The 26,428-nt window shown below is 36.8% G+C and overlaps 2 protein-coding genes across 2 annotated transcripts; one reads left to right on the forward strand and one right to left on the reverse strand.

The window, feature by feature from the left end:
• Positions 1-1,892: 1,892 nt before the first annotated feature.
• LOC133861806 (probable glutathione S-transferase) lies at positions 1,893-4,065 on the reverse strand. Its single transcript, XM_062297622.1, has 2 exons — positions 3,680-4,065; positions 1,893-2,526 (listed from the first exon to the last, which is right to left on the reverse strand). Exons 1-2 carry the CDS (start codon positions 3,995-3,997, stop codon positions 2,179-2,181), a joined length of 666 nt encoding a protein of 221 aa, XP_062153606.1. The 5' UTR covers positions 3,998-4,065; the 3' UTR covers positions 1,893-2,178.
• Positions 4,066-11,500: 7,435 nt separating this feature from the next.
• On the forward strand, positions 11,501-14,447 carry LOC133860506 (uncharacterized). Its single transcript, XM_062296096.1, has 4 exons — positions 11,501-13,078; positions 13,162-14,133; positions 14,222-14,278; positions 14,373-14,447. The coding sequence occupies exons 1-4, from the start codon at positions 11,501-11,503 to the stop codon at positions 14,445-14,447; spliced, it is 2,682 nt and encodes an 893-aa protein (XP_062152080.1).
• The last annotated feature ends 11,981 nt before the right edge of the window (positions 14,448-26,428 follow it).

Here is a 26,428-nt window from a genome sequence, read left to right on the forward strand (position 1 = left end):
CGACATCCCATCGACACTAATCCAATGGTAATCTTTATCTTTTGGCGGTTCCACTCACTTATCAGTATTCAATGACTTCACATTATATCCATATATAGTATCAAAACATTTTAATTCGACTTATAAGTTTCCCATTTCGTGATTCAACCACAAAGCCGCAACCCATTTGATCACATACTTAACGAGCTGTGTCTAATCTTATACTTGACTTGATGGTTATTTCTGATACCAATTAATACAAACCTAAAGTAGAACTCATCCTTGAAAATCGACTTACAAGGAGAGGGTGCCCAATAACTTATATATACATAATTAAGATTGCACTTAAGACATGAAAGATACTTACGCTCTACAATCGACGTTCACTATAACCCATTTTATCAACACTGTCTCGATGATAAGCCTTTCCGTTTTAGCGGCTTCACTCAAAGCCAGACATGGAGGAGCAATAGTTGGTAAGCTTGAAGAAAATGATGAAAGAGATATTCACTCTAATGGTTGATCAAATCAAAATGCTCGAGGAAATGCAAGCCATATATATGCAAATCCCTACGTCTGGCTAGTGATGGCCATGGCCCATGAGCAAGAGAAGCCAACTATGGAGGGCAATGAGCAATGCAAGCCACAAGATAGGAAGGTTGTGGTCCTTGTGGAAATTCCACAACATCAAATCATTTCACATTCACACAACCTCGACCTGCAAAAACTCTTGAATCGAGTTGAAAATATTTTTGGCTATTTGCGAAGCCCAAAGGACAGACGCGATCACAGCATCTATTCAAATCATGTAGTAATAATATCTAATTAGGAAAAAAAATTGGAGCATCCTTCTTTTCCAAATAATGTGATCTCTTAAATTATGTCATTGAATATTATATTTAGATTAAAATTACAATATTAATTCAAAATTTTATAAAATAAATGAAAAATATGATATATATATATATATATAAAGATTGTTTTTTATTATTTTTTTTTTAACATTTATCATTTCATTGGTTGGTTCGATTTAGTGAATCAACCGTTTTAGTTTGAGTGAGACTAATCAACTGACAAAATAATCTATTGGGGTGAATGTGACATAATTAATGTTTATTCATGCTCCGTTTGTTTCAACGTAAAATTTTTGTCGTTTGGTTCATACAAAAAAATCACCAGTAACGAGATTATGTCATTGATCGACAGGATTTCGGTCACTTTCACCGAATTCTGACTACTATTGCTGAATTCTGGTGATGAAGGCTAGAATCAGGCCAACCCAGGTTCCAGCCAATTTTCCCAAAATTTGGGTTGGCAGGATTTCGACGAAAGTGGCCGAAATTTGGCCATTTGTGCCGAATTTCGGCTAGTTTTGCTGTAATCCGATGATGGTGTGGGACGTCGCTGGATTCCGCCAGACTAGTGCCAGATTTCGGCACCAGCCCTATTTTAGCTTGTTTTGCTGAAATCCAGTGATCAGATACCACCCTTCGGGAACCTTTGGCGGTAGATTCAGGTTACCAATAAACTCTAATGTCCAGCGGTGGCGGATTCCTACAAACTTGTCTACAAGAATGAAGAGTTTAAATCTAGAAAACGATTTACGGCTTTTACTGTAAATCATTTTTCAAAAATTAACGAGACTTTTACAGCCAAACTAAATATGATTTTTATTGATCATCACTTTCGGTTGTACCAAATACCGAAAAATACAAAAAAATATTTTACACTCAAACAAACGGAGCATCACATCAACTAGTTGGATTAGCATCATTGAGAATTTTTAAGTGGGGTACAAAAAAAATCACATAATTTAGAATTTTTAGGACCTTTTTTTTTTTTTTTTTTTGAGAGAGAGAGAGAAGAATTTATAGGACTCAGATATTGAACGTCGACATTATTTATTTCTCAGATGATAACATCAACATAACTAAAAGCAATTAAGTAATGGAAAGATAATATATATAAAACAATAAACATTTTCCCTTTCTATTTCAGTAGCATATCACAAACTGCAATAGAAAATCGAGGAAAATGATTATTTTCCCTTATTTGTAATCCTCCGGTGACTGAGAAAAGGAGGAGGGCCTAAGACCTCCACAAAAGGACGACAAAATAAACAAAACAAAAGCCAAAGAAGATAAGGAAGAAAAGGACCCAGCAGATTTAAGTACCAGTGGAAGGGACTGCTTTAACTGTTCATGCATCAATGCCGTTCATCTTCTTCAACATGAGGACAAATTCGTAGATCTTTTCTGGGTCTGGGATAACTTTGGCCACAGTCTTTCGGTGCATGCACCTGTCCATCCAGGCCGAGAATTTGGGACAGTGGTCGTCAACCTTAAAGCCCCCACATTTCTCATACGCCACAAACCAACTAGTCACAGCAATTGCGATGATGTCAACAAACCCAAAGGCATCACCACCGAAGAAGTCCTTCTCCCCAAGAGCTCCCTCTAGCTCCTTCAAACACTCTATGAACTCCTTCTTGGCTACCTCCTGTGCCTCTCCTTTGTTTCTCCATATGTTGCTGCCCGCATTAAATACCTATATATATATATATATACAAAAGATCATTGAACGTCTAATAATGATAGGCACTAATTCAAGAAAACTAGCAAAAGATTAAATAAACTAATGATTAATTGCTTAGTAAAATGTAAAGAAAAAAAAAATACTACTTTTTGTCACTTTCTTGAACTATATATTAACATATCACAACAGGAAAGTACGTAAGACAATAAAATAGTATATAATCATTCAATATATATATAGCTAAAATTAGCCAAAGGAAGAAGTCGATCAATGCAACAATATTACAAATTTACAAACACACATATATATAACACATAATTTTGTCTTCGATCTATGCAACAACATGTTGCACGTTCTTTGCTAGGCCGGTTTCCCTCCATTAATTAGTTCAAATTAAAACTTATTAGAAGTTTGAAAGTCCTTTTCTAATTCAAATGGTATTTTTAGAATAATGATAAACAATTAAAAAAAATCAAATTATAGAATGGTATTGTAGGAATGAACTTTTAACAAGTGGTTTTGGTGAGTCAATGCTATAAGGAAGATTAACTTTTGTCTCTTCCAAATGAGATATAACTTTTAAAATTATCATTGAATCAAAATTTTTAATAGTGATCCATTCCAAATCTAATGTTAATTTTAAAAACCATATCACTTTTGGGGGATAAGAGAGGGCCAAAAGTTTTTCTTTTAGCATTACTCTGATTTTGATTAGAGAAAAAAACTTCAAAACGAGTTCCGTAAATATGTAATGTGGAGATACCATAAATATGCCTAGGGCCTAAGGCCTTGGGCCCAATTGACACCTAAAGGCCCACTAATTAGAAATGCTAAAAAACACCTAGCTAGGAGCCTCCACGTACAATCACAAGCCCCGTAGGTGGCCGTTAAATAAAAAGTCTAAAATAAAGGAGGGGGATCATTCCCAAATAGAATAAGAATTCATTTTCTCTTTAAACTCTCTATATAAATGTTTTACTGACTTAACCATCGGTAGCTCTATGCCGGTTGTAGATGGTGCCACTCTAGTGACCGTTTTCTTGTCTTGTAAATTGCAGGTGATCGGTCAGTCGGTCCGACAGTGCGAAAATCTGCTTTTGCATAATGTTTGGAAGTACTTATGAGGACAAAGAAAAAGTCATTATCGTGGTTGTGAGAAACCAACCTTTTTGTCGATAAAGTCAGCCCAGAACCGAGCTTGAGCTCGCGCATATGGACAAGTCGGGAGCAGTGGTTGGGAAGGCCAGGTCTCATCAATGTAGCCCACTATGATGGTTGACTCGCACAGGGGCTTCTCCTTATGCAACAGCACTGGCACCTTCTGGTAAATGGGGTTTGATTTGAGGAGCAGCTCACTTTTTCCCCCAAACAAATCCTCCCCTCTGTCTTCATGTTCCACACCTTTCTCCTCCAACGCTATTTTTACCCTCATGCAGAATGGACTGGCCCAACAATCCAAAAGAACAACCTCTGCTTTCGACATCTTTACTACTGTGATATCCCTCTCTAAACCTTGGACTTCTTCCTCTTCGTTTTGTGGTAACAGAAATGAGCGTGAAGCTTATATTTATAATAGAGAAGGCAGTCATCGGCGAAGAGGGTTACAAATACAATGTGTACAACTCCATTAATGGGGGCTTCTTGGTTTGCCCCAAAGTAAACAATTATATTTTCTTGTCATAACAAGACCTTTTGTCTTGAAGTGTACGTAGGGAGCCGGCACATAGGAAGGAACACTAGGCAAATCTTTGTTGGCATCTGTTCGTTATGAAAGAATATGATACAATTGCTAAAGCAGAAAAAAAGAATAACGATTAATCAGGTAATTAATTAATCTATCTTGGATTATAGTAGCGGTAGCCGGCTTATAGGGAGGAAACGGATGGTTTTAATTGGGAAAATTCGGCTTACTCTTTATCTTTTATTACTTTTTTATTTAAGTATTCAAATTTTAAAATGTATTAATTTTGGGTATCTATCTTTCAATTTCAAGTTTTCAACCCTCCGTTAGAATTTTTCGTTAATTAAATTCTGTCAAAAAATTTCAAAATACCCTAAAACACTGTCAAAATTTCCCCTAGCCCAATTGAGGGTGGTTTCGGCCACTCCCATTTTACTTTTTGGGAAAGCCATCTACAAGGGTCATGGGAGTGGTTCGGCCAGCGACAAACCGACCGTATATGGGGGTGGCTATCCCTTGGCCAAAATGGGGTGACTAGTAACCCCCATTGGCAAAAATGGGAGTGGCAATGGCCAAAATTTGATTTTTTTTTTTTTTTTTTAATATTTTTAATGTTTCTTTGATTTTTAAATTGTTTTAATTTTTATTATTTTTTAATTGAATATACGATACATGGTTAGAGTATTATAGGAATATTTCAATAAAATGGACATTTTTGGCACTCTTTAGTAGTTTGGGGGTTCATATTAATACATTTGGTAATTCAAGAGGGCTACTTTAAAAACGGCTGGTAGTTTGGGGAGATTTTTTTATAATTATTCCCAACAAATTTCACTATATGCTTTAAGGGTGCATGATGAAAAGAATAATGGTAATTTTAAAAGTTACATCATTTTTAAAAGGGTACAAGAACGTAAATTTATCTTAAAATTTTTTAAATGATGTGACACTAATAAAATAAAACATGAATGTAAAATGTTTCTCTCAATTTTACTTAAAATGGCCGGAGAGGAACGGCGGTTTATCTCCGCATTTATTAAGCAAATATGTGGATTATCCGATTGAATTAAATTGCCGAGGCCTAGAACAAAACAAGTTGAATCTTGAATAATTCATAAAAGATAACTATGTCAAAAATCAGATTCTTTTTCCGTAAGATTAGACCAAATAGTGCGACCCCATATAGCTTTTTATGGCTCAAGGAAAAATGTTTTAGCTACTAAAACTTACCAATTCAGAATTCTTGTACTATAAATGTTATTTCAAGAATTAATAGGAGTTTCTGTTGTTCTAGGTTTGTTGTTTTGTTGGCCTAGTTTTGGGTCTTTGTTTGTACGTTGTTGTTTGCTAGTAATAAAATGTTCATTTATTTATTAAAAAAATAAATAAATAAATAATGGACCCAAATTTCAAATAATGCATTTTCAATTGTACGTCTATCATAGAAAGTGGTGGCGTGCCCGTAAAAGTTGCCTTTATGTCATTTTTCAACTTCCAATTAACAAGTACCTTTTTTTTTAAAAAAAAAATAATAATTAACAAGTGCTTAAATAAAACAAATATTTTGCCAAAAAAATTTGTATTCGATGTTATTCCCTTATATCTCTTTTATAAATTTATCATTAAATCTGTAAAACCTATAAATGATTCTATTGATTAAATGTTGTACATCTCTTGTACAGAAATGAACAAAACATTATGCAAGAAAATGAAACCAAACATTTTCTTTTAATTTGTGAAAATCATATACGCCACTTAAGGAAAACGCTTTGATGACCTTTATCTGTTGTCGGACTCTATGACCTGGGGGATATTATGGAGGGGTCAGCATGCTCTCTCACTGATCAACCTTTTCCCTTAACCTTTGGCTCGATCTCTACCTTGTCCGCTTCCATCATATCTTATAGCACACTCTCAACAGCTTTCCTAAAGTCAGAAAGTTGTTGAGAGTGTTCTTAAAGTTTTATCATTATTCTTGGAAGCTCTTTAATTACATCAATGTTAGTTAATAATGTATTTAACAATATCTAGTACGATCGATATTAATAATGTTAGTTAATAATTATGTAGTAAATCCAGCTAATTACAAGTTAGTTGGTGTGAATGCATTACGTGTAATACTCTAAGTGAATCATTTTAATTAATTAATTAATAACAAACAGAATAGGCGGCGTACCACCACATCCATTGGAAGTGGAATCAATTTTCCCATATTCTTAGGGAGACTATCTCTGATCACCAAGTTGGCTGCTATGGCAAAGGCAAGAAAACCCATCACAGAGTCGCAAGTATGGATGTTTGTGGCGATCGATGAAATACAATATCTTAAGAAAATTGTGAAGAATTAATTACATATAAGAACTGATTTGTGACCTAATTTGTAGAGATGATCGAAGAGAGAAACAAAGAATTAGATACCTGAGCTGCCGGCCATGCAAAACGACCGCAACGCCAGTTATTGAATCATTGTCGGATATGAAAAAACAAAATCACCAGATAAAAGCTTCCTTAATTTCCCCCAAGTCCCTGTTTGTTTATAGAGAGAAGCCCAAAAAGAAAAAGAAAGACAGGCAATGCACGTAAATAACGACTCGATCTATTGCTTTTCCCCAAGGTCCACTTGTCTCTAGAGGAGAAGAGAAAATCCACACAATAATTTTTGCACGCACACAAAGAGACACAGATATTGCATTGTTGCCTTCCTTATCCATAAGTTTCTTTTTCCTTAATTAAAGAAAAAAGCAATCAAGCACAAATTGAATAATTAAGAAAAAAAAGTTTACGTACACCCTCAAACTACCGTCCCATGCATTAACAATGTATCCCCAAACTTAAAATATATATATATATATATATATATATATATATATATATATATATATATATATATATATGATCCTAAAATCTTTTGATAAGACAAAATATCCCATTAATGCTGAGTCACACTCAGGAATGTCCTGTTGTTTGTTTTACCGGACGTAAGCCGTGTCGAATCCTATATATATATGATATGTATGCGCGTTTTGTGGAATATTGAAGAGTGATACACAATTCTTGGCGCACTGAGCAAGCGTAAATAATAGACGACGGGACAGTCGGGTGTCGAGTAGTTCAGCTAAATCTCGACAGCATCTCCATTATCACTATATGCCTGATCAGGGACGTCAAATCATGGATGAGGACGCACGAGTGATGATCAGGTGGTGGAGCATGAATATGATCATGACAGCTTAAATTGGTTCTTTATTGTCGCCTCCCTGGCCTCGACAGAGTGATTTGGCTTTGGTTCTTAATCATATCGATCAATATTCTGTTGTCGCCTCGACAGCATGCATGATGACCCTTTAGAAGCAGTAAGATCAGTTGATCATGAATATATATTTGAATATCCAAGAATTGTAGAAGTTGAAAGATTTCCAGATTAATATCAAAAAGGTTCAAGAATTAAGTGGGGGGTTGTTATTCGAGACCCCACAATGATCATGAGCTCGAAGCAATGTATGGCAACCTGCATTGAAAGTTGAAACCGTAGAGGATTGATGCTGGCGATTAAAAGTCGATCGACGATAATAATTACTTACGCATGTATGCCAGTGGAATTGTAAGAAAGCATGCATAATATAAGAAAGAGATGAAAATAAGGGAAGAGAGATATTAGATACAGAGAATTAAGGTGGTTCGCCTTATAATCTATATTTACACGTCAAAGTATTTTCTTTGACTACATATTTCCTTGATTATTTTGTTGATGACAGCTTCCGAATGGTAATGCATCGGTTGTTGATTGGGTCTTCGGTTGAGAAAAAATGCAATCTGCAAAACAATAAAGAGTCGTCGGAGGTTGGCTGGCAGCACATCCTCCAATGAACAACTCAGCAAGAGTCTTAATGAAAAATAAATGAGATTAAATCATTAGTTTACCTGAGTAATACTTTCTTTATATATCCTATCTTTCTTGCCCTGCCCAACATTTAATGCCTTAAGATATTTGGGATCTTCTCATTAAATGTTGGCACGTGTGAGTTATCACTGAGGCGGCAATTAGACAGTACTTTCTGAACCTTGGCATGATTTGTGGGAGACAAGTCGGCGTTAGATATAGACTCCTTCCCTTTGCGAGGACTATTCTTGACCGGTCAAGGATAATGTACAATAAATGCTCAAGATACTAATAAATGAAGTAGATACTGAACATTTAATGTCTTTCCCCCTTTTCCTCGGCTTCTTCCTTACTAGCAACCTCGGACTTCCAAACTTGAACAATTCGTTCGAGGTTCTAAATTCCATGGCCCCGTCGGCCCTCCGAACTAACCCCAGCACAGCACGTCGGGGTCCAAGCATCTCTATAATAGTATTAGACTTACCTCGACACCTTATGGAGAATTTGTTACCTTACCATGTGTTCCTGATGACATCATGGCTGGCCCACTTTCTGATGATGAGCTCCATCCCTTAAGTTGGGGGGTGGAGCCCCCCAACATATTTGATTGTATACAAGACTCTATTTATAGAGAAAGAGTACTTTGAACGTTACACGTCTTTTCTATTTAATTTTATATTAACAACAATGAACTTAATTTACACAAACAATCTTGTAACTATTGTCTCCTAAGTGATTGTAACTCTTATCTTTTGAGCTCTTGTAACTCTTATCTCAATAGGAATAAATTAAACCACCCTAATTTGTGATGTTTGTATTAATATTAGGAAAAAAAAAATGTAAAATTAATCCATGTGATTTCACCAATTTACAATGACCTCCATGCACTACAAAAAAACAAGATATTCGCCACGTGGCTACAGTAGACGTTACTGTAGCCACGTGGCCATATAACCACGTGGCTAGATATAGTAGAAAAGATGAAATAGCCATTTGGCCACGTGTATTTAGTACATGTGGCAACATTGCCGAGTGTAATAGATCCACGTGGCCATGTCGCAACGCGTATTAATTACACGTGTCCACATAGCCACGTGGATTAATACACATGCCCATATGGCCACGTGGCTTAATACACGTGGCCACGTGGCCTAATGCACGTGGCCACATGGCCACGTGGCTTAATGCATGTGGTCATTTGGACACGTATAATTATGTGACGCGACCATGTGGCCGTGTGTCTGAAAGCCACGTGGCCAAAATCAACCACGTGGATTAGTGCACGTGGCCACATAGTCATGTGGAATTTGGACACATGGCCATATGTCCTCCACGTGTCATTATGCCACGTGGAATTTTTTTTTTTCCCAAAATAAATAAACTTTAAAGAAAATAGTTCAATATAATACAACTATTTCAACTTTGGATATTATTGTCAAATCTCGTATAAGTCCACAAGGACTTATATATATAAGTGTTAATGGTATATTTTATTTATTGATCCTTAACCAAATTAAGGTTTAATTTTGTACACAATGCATATAAATCCTTGTATTTAATTTTATTTTTTTATAAAAATAAAATAAAATAAAAAACTTATAATTATTACTACATACATGCATGATGACTCGTATATACCCCAACCCCCCAACCTTATATTTGTGCTATATATAGTATGCGTGTATATATATTTAGGGTTTATGACTATATATAGTATATACACTTAGGGTTAGGTTTTAGGGTTCTGTGTTATATGTAAATAGTATATTGGGTTTAAGGCCTTAAAGTATACTTATAAGTAAACCCTAACCCTAATTAGGGTTAGGGTTTACAGTTGTGGACGTACTATAAATAAATTTTTATATTTTATACTTTAACAATTTATATAGTTTCTTTATTTTAACTCTCCTCATTTAGTCAAATCTCGTATAAGTCCTTATATATATATATATAGGGATAATTGCACCGGAGGTCTCTGTGGTATACCATAATTATTTTTCACTCCCTAAGGTTTAAAAAGTTCATGGGAGGTCCCTGTAGTATGCAATAATAACGTTTTAGTCCCTACGTCGATTTTCCGTCCATGAAATTGACGGATTCTGTTAGCCCGCCACGTCAGACCCACTCAGAAATCGACACGTGTATATTTGTTTTCAAATTAGTTTTTAGTCGTTTTTTGGATTTTCCACGTCGTCTGGGGTTGGCCACGTCGGCTAACTAGAGTTTAGGGCTGGGGTTGGCCATTCGTAATTTTAGGGCTGACTTCTTTTTCCCCAACAGTAAAAAAACTCCATTTACTCCGCCACTCTCCATAATCGTACAGTTTTGGTCCCTGATACTGATACCCGTAGCCGTCCGTCTTCTTCGCCAGTTCACGGTCTTCTTCGTCGGTCACGCTGTCACTCGTATTTCTTCGCCGGTCACGTTGCGCAGCCCATCGTCTACTTCGCCGGTCACGCTGCTCGCCCTATCGTCTGCTTCGCCGGTCGTCGACGGTATTGTTGCTATTCTTCGTTCTTTTTTCATTCGTCTTTGCCGGTCACCACCATTTGGGGGTTTTTGTTCCACTGGGGATTTCTGTATGTATATTTTTGTTGAGAACCAAAATCAGTCTGTAGAACAGATTTTTGTTTAGGGTTTACTCTGTTCACCTGAAATGTTGGAATTGGTTTGTGTTGATGTTTAATTGTTTCGGAGTTGGAAATAGATGGGTTGAAGATAGATGAGTTTGATCGGCCACTGATGGGATTAAATAGAGGTTGGAGACAGTGGGTTCCAAAAAGTTTGGCTTGTTTGTGGGGCTTGTGGGGCTTCTTGTGGGGCTTGTTTTCCCCATTTATTTGTCTGCATCCGTAATGATAGTGATGTTCCACTCTTTTTATATCTCTCGGGCATGCTGCATGTGAATTTGGGTGCCAAAGTTACTGAACTATGCTAAAATATTAACCATTCACATATGTGGTCCATGTGGTAAAGCATTAACTATACTTTGTGGTCCATTACCGATTGAACACGTGGGTAGGTGATAGTTCCATATCTTTTTTTTTTTCATTGAAACAGATAATTACAAGTGGGACATGTATTTGACATTGTTTAATTCACGTAATGGAAAGCATTATACTATGTTTTTTTGTTCCCTTTTCCTGTTGTTACTATGACACATACTTAAAAGTTGTGCTTTTGTTTTGTTTTGTTTTGTTTTGTTCATTTCTTTGTCACATTCACTTTCAACACTACTAAAACACCGCAGTTTCATTAGACTATGTTTGATTGTGATGTTGAGGGGGCTGGCTTCAAATTCCTAGGCCCATGTTAGTTTTATTTGTGTTTTGGGAATTTGAACTATGTTGGGAGAAAAAAAAAAAAAAATTAAGAATTAAGTTGCAAGTGTACTCATCTAATAACTTTTTTATATTGTTGCAGAAATGGTAAGAGTACTCATTTATTGTGGCGGTTACCCCGAATATCTACGCATGACCTACGTCGGAGGCGAGATATATGACCAAGGAGAAATTGACGAAGACCTATTATCGATTACGCATTGGGGAAAAAAGCTACATAGTTTGGGGTACAGGAATCATAGTGGGTTTTGGTGTAAGCTTGACGATGAGTGGTCAGACAATGGACTTCATCACATCCGTAATGATAGTGATGTTATTGAGTTGATTGGTATGATACAAACAAAGAATACAAGAGTGTTGCACTTATACGTGGATCATGAAACTGATGTGGCTGATTTAATTGACCCAACTGAACAACCAGCTGATGTTGAGAGAGGGGTTGGGGATGAGGGTTTAGTAGAAGATGGTGGTGTTGAGGAAGGTGTTGGGGAGGGTGTTGGGGAGGAGGAAGGTGTTGGGGAGGGTGTTGGGGAGGAGGAAGGTGTTGGGGAGGACTCATCTGATGATCCTGATTATGAAGCTAGTGGGGATGAAAATTTAAGTGAATATGAGACAACTGATGCTGAGGAAGAAGATCTTTACACAAATGTTGGGAGAGGTAAAAACATAGGGGATGTTCACAACAACTTTGATTGGTTTGGGGTTGGTGCAACCTCTAATGCACCAAATGTGGATGTCATCTCAACTGATTCCGCTGATAGTGAGCGGGATATGGATAGTTTATCCTCAGAGTCTGACGATGCAAATGCCTCTCGGTCTAGGCGCAAGAAGATAAGATACTCAGACTTCACTGAGAATGATTTGAAAGGCAAAATAAAGCTGAAAAAGGGGATCCGATTTCCAAATACAGCATTGTTGAAGACTGCCCTTAAGACTTTTGCCATTCAGAATGGGTTCGATTTTGTGTACCAACACAATGATAAAATACGAGTGACAGCGGTGTGCAAACTAAAGTGTGGGTGGCGGCTTCATGCGTCTCTGTCAAACAAACGAGATGCCATACAAATTAAAACTTTTGTCAATAAGCACAATTGTGGCACGCATCATGAGAACAAAAAAGCCAACATGCATTGGATCGCAAATCAATACCTTGAGGAGTTTAGAGACGATCCCACATGGACTGTATACGCTTTGAGAGAGCGAGTTAAAAGGGACTACAATATTAGCATTCCAAAATGGGTTGCCTACCGAGCCAAGACAATTGCCATGAAGAAGGTATATGGGAGTGAGGTTGAGCACTACCAAAACAGTCGGGACTATGCTGCAGCGGTTCACAAATGGAATCCGGGCAGCATGTGTGGTTTGCTAAAAGACGACATTCATTTTCATAGGATGTTTATATGTTTGGATGCATGCAAGAAAGGTATGATTGCTGGATGCAGGCCGATGATTGCATTGGATGGTTGCCATTTGAAGGGTCCATACGGGGGACAATTATTATGTGCAGTAGGCAGGGATGGGAATGATGACATGTACCCAATTGCTTATGCTGTTGTAGAATCCGAGTGTAGAGAATCATGGACATGGTTTATGGCTAGTCTTCTTGACTGCCTTGGCCCTATTGAAGAGCGTGGATGGGTATTTATGTCTGATAGGCAGAAGGTGATATATTTGAACCATTTTCTTAAAGTGCATGATTCTGAGAAAGATACTATGCTAATGTGATATATTTGTCTCTTTTGCAGGGTCTCATGGATACATTTGATGTTCTGTACCCTAAGGTTGAACATAGGTTTTGTATCCGACATCTGCATGCCAATTTTAAGCAAAAAGGGTGGAAAGGAAGAGCATTTAAAGATGAGTTGTTTGGTGCAGCTAGAGCCACAACCGAACCAGATTTTAAACGGCACCTGAATATGATTAAGGGTATGAGCCAAGAAGCTTTTGATTACTTGGAAAAAATTGATCCTAGAGGTTGGTCAAGGCATGCATTTGGAACCAATTCCAAAACTGATATGATATCCAATAACATTGCTGAGTCTTTTAACTCTTGGATTAAGGATGCCAGAGACAAGCCACTCCTAACTATGTTGGAAATAATTAGGAGACAGTTGATGAATAGGTATCACATTAAAAGAGAAGGAGCTAGTCAAGCCACTAATAGGATTTGTCCAAAGATCCTAAAAAGGCTGGAGAGGTCTAAAGATCTACAGAGAAATTACATTTGTGAATGGCGAGATGGGGCAGCGTTTGAGGTAGACAGTTGCTATGGTTCAAGGAGGGTGGTTAATCTTATCAACATGACATGTAGCTGTGGTAGATGGCAGCTTAATGGGATTCCATGTCCTCATGCATGTGCTGCCATTTTCGCTGACCGGCGTAATCCAGAAGACTTTGTGCATGCGTGCTATTGGTATGATACATACAAGAAAGCATATGCTCCTTCAATTCATCCAATGCCTGGCCCTGATGAATGGCCAAAAGTTACCCTTGACACCATTCTACCACCATTGGTGAGAACTCAACCTGGACGCCCTAAAAAAGCTAGGAAAAGGCAAACAGATGAGCCTCAACACCCATATAAAGTTACAAAGCAAGGGTATGATGTTAGATGTGGGAATTGTGGGTTGATTGGCCATAATGTCAGATCCTGTCATGAGCCATTGCGGCCAAACCGTCGGATCCATAAGCAGAAACCGAGCAAAAAGAAAAGAAATGTAAGGACGAGCCATTAGCCATTTATACATGTTAGTTTTGGCTTATTAACTTAAAACTTTTGTTGATGTATGTTCTCTTTTCATGCAGGAAACTGTGCGTAATCAGGGCAGTGTGAGTAATGAGCAAGTCTCACAACCAAATACTGTATATTACTAGTCTAATTCTATAATATATATTTTATTTAGTCTAATTCTCTATATATGTTACTAAGTGTGGATGTGTTTTTTTTTCCCTGCAGGGGGGGAATGTGACAACAACTAGAGGTTCACAACATGATGGGGTACAGGAATGGAGTAACGTACTTTATGATTGAGTAGTTTGTAAGAAACAACATGATGGTATTTTGTTGACGTGTGGTGGTATTTTGTTAGGAACAATATGATGGTATTATTTTGTGGATGTATAGGGGTATTTTGACGAGAACAATATGATGTATTTTGTGGATGTATGGGGGTAGTTTGTTGGATGGTATTTTGTTAGGAACAATATGGTGGTAATTGGAAGGTATTTTGTTGGATGGTATTTGGTTAGGAACAAGATGGTGGTAATTGGAAGGTATTTTGTTGATGTATGGTTGTAATTATAAGGTATTTTGTTGGATGGTATTTTGTTGATGTATAGTTGTAATTATAAGGTATTTTGTTCTTGTATGGTGGTAATTGGAAGGTATTTTGTTGGATGGTATTTTGTTGATGTATAGTTGTAATTATAAGGTATTTTGTTCATGTATGGTGGTAATTGGAAGGTATTTTGTTGATGTATGGTTGTAATTATAAGGTATTTTGTTGGATGGTATTTTGTTCATGTATGGTGGTAATTGATAATGGTATTTTATTTTTCTCTTGCCACTAGTTAGTAATAAAATTTTCTTTTGCCAGAATGAAAGAAGGAAAGCACGAGTGGGTCATCTTTTTCTATGAAAGCACGAGTGGGTCATCTTTCAATCCAATGTGTATTTAGCAGGCATTCAGGATACATCAAAAAAAAATTAAGCCTAATCTAAGAGCACAAATCAATTCACATGTGCTACATTGCAAATCAATTCACAAAAATTAAGTCTCCTACATTGCAAAGACACAATATTTCAGCATTCAGTTTTCAAGTTACAGAAATCCAATTGAATCTCTGATTCAAGTAGTAAAGAAACTATATTTACAAGTTATATAATTGGAACTACTAAGGATAAGGCTTTAACTACACAAAATGCACTTCTTGGTGCCTTTGGTTTGGGAATTACAATGACATCAATCCAATGGAGTACAGGAAGAGAAGAAGTAGTTAAATTAAGAAACACAAAAAGCATTGACCTACTTTTTCCAAGTCCATATCAACCACTTAGTACAAACACCACCTCCAAGATGAACAAAAGTGATCTACACAGGACACATCATAAAACCAGACAATATATCAACCACTTAGTACAAACACCACCTCCAAGATGAACAAAAGTGATCTAAACAGGACACATCATAAAACCAGACAACATCTCAACCACTTAGTACAAACACCACCTCCAAGATGAACAAAAGTGATCTAAACAGGACACATAAAACCAAACAAAAGAGCAACAATTATTCCCCATGACATAAACAAAATGACATTCGATCGCTTCTCTTTTTTTGCTTGTTTCCGACGTTCTTCTTCCATAGTCTTAATCTTCACCCTCAATTCGTATACAACCTCGCAGCCACGTTCACAAATGCGTGGTTCAAAACATTCAAAATATTTGCAATGTGGGCCTTTGCTGTATTGAGCGCATCCAAAGAACCGTCTTCCAGGATTTTTCCTCGTCCATGAAGTCCTTAAATATGTTTTCATACCACAGTAGCATTCCCGTGCTGGCGCTTCACTGTAATTTTCCGATGATGACCAATTTGAAGACATCTAAATCAAAAGACAAATGACTTCAAATTAACAAAGTGGTTCCAAATCCAATTCCACACTGTTTCTCATTCAAAACTAAAAATTTCTGTCTTTCAAACAAAAAATATTATGAGTTTGGTCAGATTAATTTTCAGGCTTTCTTGAATATTTTTGTACAGAAATAAGAGGACCACAAAGTATAGTTAATGCTTTACCACATGGACCACACATGTGAATGGTTAATATTTTAGCATAGTTCAGTAACTTTGGCACCCAAATTCACATGCAGCATGCCCGAGAGATATAAAAAGAGTGGAACATCACTATCATTACGGATGCAAACAAATAAATGGGGAAAACAAGCCCCACAAGAAGCCCCACAAGCCCCACAAGCCCCACAAACAAGCCAAATTTTTTGGAACCCACTGTCTCCAACCTCTATTTAATCCCATCAGTGGCCGATCAAACTCATCTATCTTCAACCCATCTATTTCCAACTCCGAAACAATTAAACATCAACACAAACCAATTCCAACATTTCAGGTGAACAGAGTAAACCCTAAACAAAAATCTGTTCTACAGACTGATTTTTGGTTCTCAACAAAAATATACATACAGAAATCCCCAGTGGAACAAAAACCCCCAAATGGTGGTGACCGGCAAAGACGAATGAAAAAAAAACGAAGAATAGCAACAATACCGTCGACGACCGGCGAAGCAGACAATAGGGCGAGCAGCGTGACCGGCGAAGTAGACGATGGGCTGCGCAGCGTGACCGGCGAAGAAATACGAGTGACAGCGTGACCGGCGAAGAAGACCGTGAACTGGCGAAGAAGACGGACGGCTACGGGTATCAGTATCAGGGACCAAAACTGTGCGATTATGGAGAGTGGCGGAGTAAATGGAGTTTTTTTACTGTTGGGGAAAAAGAAGTCAGCTCTAAAATTTACTAAACTCTAGTTAGCCGACGTGGCCAACCCCAGACGACGTGGAAAATCCAAAAAACGACTAAAAACTAATTTGAAAACAAATATACACGTGTCGATTTCTGAGTGGGTCTGACGTGGCGGGCTAACAGAATCCGTCAATTTCATGGACGGAAAATCGACGTAGGGACTAAAACGTTATTATTGCATACTACAGGGACCTCCCATGAACTTTTTAAACCTTAGGGAGTGAAAAATAATTATAGTATACCACAGGGACCTCCGGTGCAATTATCCCATATATATATACACACACACAAGTATTAATGGTATATTTTACTAATAGAATCCTAACCCTAGTTTAGTGCTATATGCATATTGTACATAACTAAACCCTAATTTGGTGCTATATATATATAGCACCAAATTAGAGTTTAGTTTTGTACACTATCGCCTTAAAAATCCTTGTATAAAAATATATATATATATAAAAAATAAAAAACCTATAATTAATACAATATATATGCATAATGTACGTAAGCGGTTTAGAAACCATATACATGCATAATGATTCGTATATACCCTAACCTTAAGGTTTATGGCTATATATGCATATTGTACATAACTACCCTAATTTGGTGCTATATATATATATAAAGTACCAAATTAAGGTTTAGTTTTGTACACTATCGCCTTAAAAATCCTTGTATAAAAAAAATATATATAAAAAATTAAAAACCTATAATTAATACTATATACATGCATAATGCACGTAAGCGGTTTAGAAACTATATACATGCATAATGGCTCGTACATACCCTAACCTTAGGGTTTATGTCTATATATAGTATATACATTTAGGGTTAGGTTTTAGGGTTCTGTGCTATATATAAATAGAATATTTAGAGTTTAAGGGTTTAGTTCCTTATATTGTGCATATAATATTTATATACCACCTTAACCTTATATTTGTGCTATATATAGTATGCGAACGTATATATAGTACGAGTTTACTTTTGTGTACTATATATATATATACGTTTTAAAATTATTCACGTTAAAAAATTAATATTACTTTATATATTTCAACATATATACTTTTTATAGGTATATAAATATTTATTGAACTCTAACGTACCCTAGGGTAGTTCTATATATAGTATATATACTTAGGGTTAGGGTTTAGTTTTAGGGTTAGGGTTTATGCTTTAGGGCTTAGGGCTTAATTAGTACTATGTATAGTACATACTCTTAGGGTTAGGGTTCATATTTGCGTTTTACAAATATATATATACATACATTTTTAAATTATTCACGTTAAAAATTTTATATATATAGTATATATACATAGGGTTAGGGTTTAGTTTTAGGGTTAAGGTTTAGTTTGAGGGTTTAGGATTTAGATTTATGGTTTAGGGCTTAAGGTTTAGCACTATGTATAGTACATACACTTAGGGCCGGGTTAGGGTTTGTCTTTGTGTTTAAAAATACATAATATATATATATATATATGATCAATTTATTTAAAAAAATAATACGATGGGCGACGTGTATTACTAATACACGTTGCCCAATTGGGACGTAGCATAATGCCACGTCCCAGATTGGCCACGTGGCAAAAATTGGGCCACATGCGCTGCGTGGGACAATTCTTGCGCGCCACCTGGCCACATTTTAAAACCAAAAAATAATTTTAAAAAAAATACGAAAAAAAATATTATTAAATTTTAAAAATAATAGATTTAAATGGGTAGCTTCCTCTGGAAGCTACCCATTTCGATCATCTCTCTCTCTCTCTCTCTCTCTTTCCGTCACAGCACAACCGTCCAGCAACCCAACCACCGTGCGCCCAACCTTCCCTTCGGCGTGGTTTCCTCCACCGCCCACAGTGTGTTCTACTCTCGCTCATATCCTCTCTCTCGCATAAAATCCCCCTCTCTCTAATATCTCTCTCTCTCTCTCTCTCTCTCTCTCTCTCTCTATATATATATATATATATATATATATATATATATAACCTAAAGGGCCTATCGTCCTGCAGACTTCGGCCGGCGACACAGCTCTGGTAGTGCACTCTCTCTCAGCTCAATTACCTCTCTCTCTCGGTTTGTACAGTAGCTTGACTAACGTTTTTTTTTTCTCCCCAAAAAATGCAAGTACTCACAAAATCCATTGTGAATAATTTTTACTTTTTTTTCTTGATATTTTTGCTATAATGAACTTGGTACATTTAAATGTATTTGTTTTGATATTTTCCTAATTTTATTTCTTTTCCAGTACGTGGATATAGCAATAATGAACTTTTTTTTTTTTTTTTCATGCAACGTTACTGATTTTGTTGGGTTTGTATATATATGATATATATTTTTTTTGGTTTTGCTGCGGTTGGTCATTATGCATGGAAAATATGATGTTTTCTTTATGTGCTGTTTTGTTTTTTCTTTTTCTTTTTTGGCTTAATTGTTGATTTGAGAAGATTTGTGATATATTTTAGTGTGCTATGAATTTGTGGTGCTATTATTATTTTTGGTAATTTTTGAAAAAAACAGAAGAAACAAATTCGCCATCATTTTAACTTAATTATAAAATGATCGTAACCAACAGTGACTAACTAAAATTAAAATCAATAATTGTAATCAATAATTTGTGTTATGAATATATATATATATATATATATATATATATATATATATATATATATATATATATATATATATATGTATATATATATATATATTGTGCTACTAATATTTATAAATTGTGTTGTTTTTTTGGAAACAAATTTTAAACAAATTTGCTACCGTCTACCATTTACAATATTATTTGTATTAAACAATTTATAACGAAGGTCAAAAATAAGCAATAGCGACGAATACGTTTTTATATTTCATTTTTAACTTTAACTATTCATGTGAGGAGACTACAGATTTATAAGAAGAATTTGGTACCTTCGGACACACACACACACACACATATATATATATACGGAAGCCACAGTTTGAAACAAACGCTAAATTCAAACACTTTAATTGGCCACATTATTAATATTTTTTTTCTTTAATTTAAGTTTAAATGTCGATGTGAGAATGTTCTAACAATTACATGGTACTATGAATATAGATAAATTTTATTGTCTACAATGTAAAAAAAATTGCATTTTGACCATGCAAATTTAAAATATAATATACATAATCCACAATTTGAAACAAACGCTAAATTCAAACACTTTAATTGGCCATGTTATTAATATTTTTTTTCTTTGATTTAAGTTTAATTGTTAAATGTGAGAAGGTTATAAAAATTTTAAGGTGCTATGAATATAGATAAATTTTACTGTCCGTAGTGTAAAAAAAATTGCATTTTGACCATGCAAATTTAAAATAATATGCGGAATCCACAGTTTGAAACAAATGTTAAATTCAGACACTTTAATTGGCCACGTTGTTAATATTTTTTTTCTTTAATTTAATTTTAATTGTTAGATGTGAGAGCGTTATAAAAATTTTAAGGTGCTATGAATATAGATGAATTTTACTTTCTTCGGGAAAAAAAAAAAAAAAAAAAATTGACCCTACGACAAGACGTATTTAACATAATATACGCAATTCACATTTTAAAACAAACGCCAAATTTAAACACTTTAATTGGCCAGGTTATTAATATTTTTTTTCCTTTAATTTAAGTTTAATTGTTAGATGTGAGAAGGTTATAAAAATTTTAAGGTACTATGAATATAGATAAATTTTACTGTCCACAGTGTCAAAAAAAATTGTATTTTGACCATGCAGATTTAAAATAATATATGAAATCCACAGTTTGAAACAAACGTTAAATTCAAACACTTTAATTGGCCAAGTTATTAATATTTTTTTTTCTTTAATTTAAATTTAATTGTTAGATGTGAGAGCGTTATAAAAATTTGAAAGTGCTATGTATATAGATGAATTTTACTTTCTTTGGGAAAAAAAATAATAATAATAAAAAATAAAAATTGAATCTTCGACAAGACGTATTTAACATAATATACGCTGTCCACATTTTAGAACAAATGTCAAATTCAAACACTTTAATCGACCACCGTCTTACCCTTTTTTTTCTTTTCTTTTTTTTTTTCGTTTTAAGTTTAATTGTTGATGTCAGAAGGTTATAAAAATTGCAATTGTGATATGAATATAGATGAATTTTACTGTATTCGGAAAAAAAAAAAAAAAAAAAAAAAAAAAAAAAAAAAAGGGTTAATGTCAGAAGGTTCTAAAAATTTAAAACAATACTCGAAATCAACAGTTTAAAACAAACATTAAATTAAAACAAGAGCAACGGCAACGTTATTTTTTTTATAAGTTTATACTCTAAGGAATTTAAGCACTTTAACTGCTCAAATCAAAGATCTTAATTTGTTTCGGTCTGTTAAATCACGTACAGAGAAATATGGACAAGTCTTGGATGTCAGCACGAAGGGGTACGACACAGTATAATGTCGGGTGTAAAGTGTTCGTGGAATTTGCCGTTAGTAACTGTATGGCCGCCAATGGTAAAATTTATTGTCCATGTAAGTACTGTCAAAATAACTAGCGTCACTCTCCAAATTACGTTCTTACCCACCTGACAGGGGGTAGGGGAATGACTCCGGGATACAGTTTGTGGTATATGAACGGTGAGACAGTGAGAGGGTCTGCTGTTCTTGGCCGGTGTTCGAGTCATCCCAGTGTCACAGATTCGGTAGCCGGTAGCTCTGAAAATGGTGAAGGCACAGAAAACAGGGCGGAGGCCTGGAACAGGGTGTTGACATGTGCGCCATGTTGCGTGACGCCTTCAGCATGCACGATGTTAGTGAAGCTGTCAGTAGCCAGCCGCAAGCAGTTAATGAAAGAACCTCTGGAGAGGACGCATTGAAGTACTACGAGTTGCTAAAGATTGCCGAGAAGCCATTTCACCCTGGTATCAAGCATAGTAAATTGAGTACTACTGTACACATGTACAACTTGAAGTGCGTTGGAGGTATTAGTAACAAAAGTTTCTTTGATATTCTCGAGCTTATCAATCAGTTGTTGCCTCCTTGCGATGAGACCTTGCCAGTTAATACATACGAGGTGAAGAAGTTCCTCAGTGACATGGGTCTCCGGTATCAGAAGATTCTAGCTGCCGTAATAACTGTATGTTATTCTGGAAAGACAACAAGGACTTAGATTCATGTATTATATGTCAAGAATCTAAGTGGAGGGCTGATACACATTTAGATGAGAATGGTGAGGTCATATCATCGAGGAAAAAACGTTTAGTGAAGGTGTTGAGGTGGGTTTCACTCATCTCACGGCTACATAGGCTATTCATGTCGGAGCATACTGCGCCCTATATGAGGTGGCATGTAGAAGGCCGCACCAGAGATGGCGTATTGAGGCACCCGACCGACGGCGAAGCATGGAGATCATTCGACATTCTATATCCGAATTTTATGGCAGACAGTAGAAACGTGCAGCTTGGTTTGACATCTGACGGATTTAATCATTTTGGAAACATGAGCACATCCCATAGCACATGTCCCGTAATGCTTGTATCGTACAATTTGCCTCATTGGATGTGTATGAAACGGACGTCGTTCATCCTATCACTAGTTATCCCTGGACTAAGCTCACCTGGTATGGATATCGATGTCTACCTTCAGTCATTGATTAATGAGTTACTTAAACTATGGAATGTAGGGGTATGAACATTTGATGCTACAAAGATGAGAAATTTTAATATGCGAACTTAGTTGATGTGGACAATAAACGACTTACCGACGTATGCAAATTTATTCGGATGGCCTAACAGGGGTGTGAAGGCATGTCTTTACTATATGCATTCGACAAAGTCTAAATATTTGAAGAACGACAAGAAATTGTGCTATATGGGGCACATGAGATACTTGCCAACTGAGTATTTATGACGGCTGAAAAGAAGAATATTTGACGGTACTGAAGAATTAGAATGTGCTCCAAATGTGCCATGCGGGGACGAGATCCTCCAATAGTTGGACGAAATTGTGTTTGGGGATGAGAACGCGGGTAAGAAGAAACGGAAGAAGCGGAAGACAAGTGCAGCAGATTTCGATGATGTAGTGTGGAAGAAGAAAAGTATTTTCTTTAGATTGCCGTACTGGAAAGACAATTTGCTTCGGCACAATCTTGATTTCATGCATATAGAAAAAAAAAATATATATCATGGACAACATACTTGATATTATTTTGGACATCAAAGGAAAAACGAATGACAACTTGGCAGCTCGACTAGACTTGTAGGAAATGGGGTTGAGACCTAAATTACATCCATTCACAACCACAAATGATAAAACATATTTGCTCGCAGCTTGCCACACGACGTCCAAAGATGACAAAGAATTGAAAGAAAACTTTCTTAAGGTTCTTTGAAATGTGAGAGTCCCGGACGAATATGCCTCAAACATTTCACGGTGTGTTCGACTCAAGGAACGTTCGATCTCAAGGTTGAAGAGCCACTATAGCCACGTACTGATGCAACAGCTTCTCCCAATTGCATTGCGTCAATCACTGTCAAATAAGGTGGTTAGACCTCTTATAGAGATGTGTGCATTTTTCAGAGGTATATGCTCAACCAAGCTAACACAATATGAGATGGACCGACTGCAGGGTGACATCTATATTACTTTGTGCAAGCTGCAACAGGTATTTTCCCTAGGGTATTCTACCAGCATGGTCCAGTTAGTCGTGCATCTTGTGTGCGAATGTAGACTCAGCGGACCCGTGCAGTATAGGTGGATGTACCCAGAAGAGAGGTAAAATGTGAATATATATATATATATATATATATTAATTATTTGGATGTATTTGGCTTGACAAACTCAAAATGTCTTTATGTGCATGTATGTACACTAGGAGCCTTGGGGGGTTCGAGTCTAATGTGCGCAATAAAGCGGCCCCTGAGGGGTATATTGCAGAGGATTACATAGCGACCGAGTTGGTGACGTTTTGTTCAAGGTATCTAGATAACGCACCAACCTTCCACAACAGACCTCAGAGAAATCTTGATGGTTCAAAGGGGGCAGGAACGCGAGTTACTCTGAACCGTTTGACAATGAACCAGATTCACCGTTATATTGTGTTCAACTCGGACGAGTTCCTTCATTTTTGGATGTAAGTAGTGTTTATATAGTACGTTGATTTAAATACAATTATGAATAATAATTAGTACATAATTATATCCGCTAAATGTATGATGCACAAGGACGCGCTTAGGCGATCATGCACTAGGGGTCTTATTACGAACGCTCTTATTGAAGCCCAACATCATGAGCTGTTCTGCGAATGGTACCGTGCATATGTAAAAAAATAATGGTATTTCATTATATAGTACATATACTGCGTGTTCAATGTAATTTAAGATAGGATTTACATGCCGTAATTAACCAATGCGGTTTTTAATATTTGTAATACACATATAGGTCGATGGACTGGACGATCAACATAAGGAGGAATTGGGCCACAAATTGGTTATGCATTGTAGAGGGCTGAAGGAGACAGCAGTCAAGTATAACAGGTACGTGGTCAATGGCAAACTATTTCGTACGCTTGCCTATGATGTGGGAATGAGGACCCAGAACAACGGCGTATGTGTGCCAATCGTTGAAGGCAAAACGTACTACATGCAGTTAACCGATATAGTTGAGGTCGAGTACTATGACAGAACTACATACGTTCTATTCAAGTGCAAGTGGGCAGACCCCACAATAAACAGGGGATTCATAATAGACAATTATGGCCTAGTGTTTGTCAACTTCAATCACCTCGTCCATAGGGGAGAACTGATTACTGATGAGCCTTACGTGCTGACATCTCAGTTAGAACAAGTATTTTACGTCGAAGATGGAAGGAACCCAGATTGGGTTTGTGCCGTGAGGACTAAACCGCGAAACGTTTACAACTTTAGTCAGGGGGAAGGAAGTCATGATACAGGTGCAACCTATCACGAATGTGTGCCGCTCGTATTAGCCATTGCTGACCTACATGATATGAATGATGAATTCGAGCACGACAGACCCGACATAGATCCGATTGAAGCTCCCGTTGGATGAATAGATATTAATTGCTGGTACAATTCTCTTAAATTCAATACACATTTTTAATTTGTGACATATAGTAATTAATAAATGCGATCATTGTCTAATTTGCATAAATCTCATTGTATAATTTGCATGCTCATTACTAATATATAATTGGGTAGTTATACTTTAACGTGTTTAATAATTTGTTTAAATTTGTTCACAGGTTTCGATGGACCAGAGACTCCCTCCTTGTGCACACCGGGCACCACGCCTACCCTTGCCCTCCACGACCAAGTCCACAGCCCAGGGGTCATTGTATACTGCGCCATGGCCACACCACCTAGATGGCGCTTATAGACCATTCCTGTCGGGTACGGCGGGGATGACCATGTCAGATCACGAGCAGACCGGCTCCGCTAGATATTCTTGTTCTCCATATTCGGTGCCGCCGACGTTCTCGCAGCTAGGGATCACCTCACTGGGTCATGTGACTCGATGGTGGATGCGAGAGGGTCATGATGGGATCCGCTCACTTTGGGCTAATATGCCGTACACTCCGTTCCCCTGGTTTGAACCTGCGCCATGTGGATCTAATAGTGAGACACAGGACGATAGGTTTCCGTTGTCACAAACTCACAGCCGGGAGAGAGGCAGATGCCGGCTACGGGGGTGAGACAGATGCCAGCACCAGGACGGAGCCAGGCGCCGATTTCGAGGGAGAGCCAAGTGCCGCTTTCTGGGGAGAGCTAGATACCCCTTGAGGGGGACTTTGCAATGTTGGGTCCCGATCAGTCACCCCCCACGGTATGCTTTTAGACAACGACCAGCAGCCTCCCCCGTAGGAAGCGGTTGGCGAGGAGCATGCAGATGACCGAACGACCCAGCGCATACAAACTGACCAGATTCGGTTGATTGGTAAGTACATATTTATACATCATTGAAACCCATATTATATTACCAATTAATATTAAGTTTGAAATAACATAAATTATATCATTGTTTAATATAATTTATTTTTTTAGTATATTAAATTAAATGTTTTATTTTCTTTGGTTAGGGTACAATCCAGACGGGAGCATCTACTATAAGGTAATTAGGGACTCGGAGAGGAATTGGGTGCTCCCAAGAGGGAAAAAGATTGTGTTGCAGTATTGCTTGTAGGACAAGCCTGTAATCGTTTTAGGCTTGCTACAGGAATGCTTGTGAGGAGCGGGTCCCACATACATATGCGGGACGAATGGGCGAAGGTAGATAAGCAGATTAAGAAGGCTATGTGGGATGCGCTGATGGTATGTTTATGAAAGATGTTTCAATACACATTGGCATTGAAACTAATTTATTTATAATTACATATTCGAGACGGTGACACGCTTGAAATTATACGTGCAAGAGTGCCGGACAAAGTTTTTGACAAGTATGACAAAACAGATATGGAGCACCTGCTGAGGG

Source organism: Alnus glutinosa, chromosome 2 (assembly GCF_958979055.1).
Source record: "Alnus glutinosa chromosome 2, dhAlnGlut1.1, whole genome shotgun sequence".
Lineage (NCBI taxonomy): Eukaryota > Viridiplantae > Streptophyta > Magnoliopsida > Fagales > Betulaceae > Alnus > Alnus glutinosa.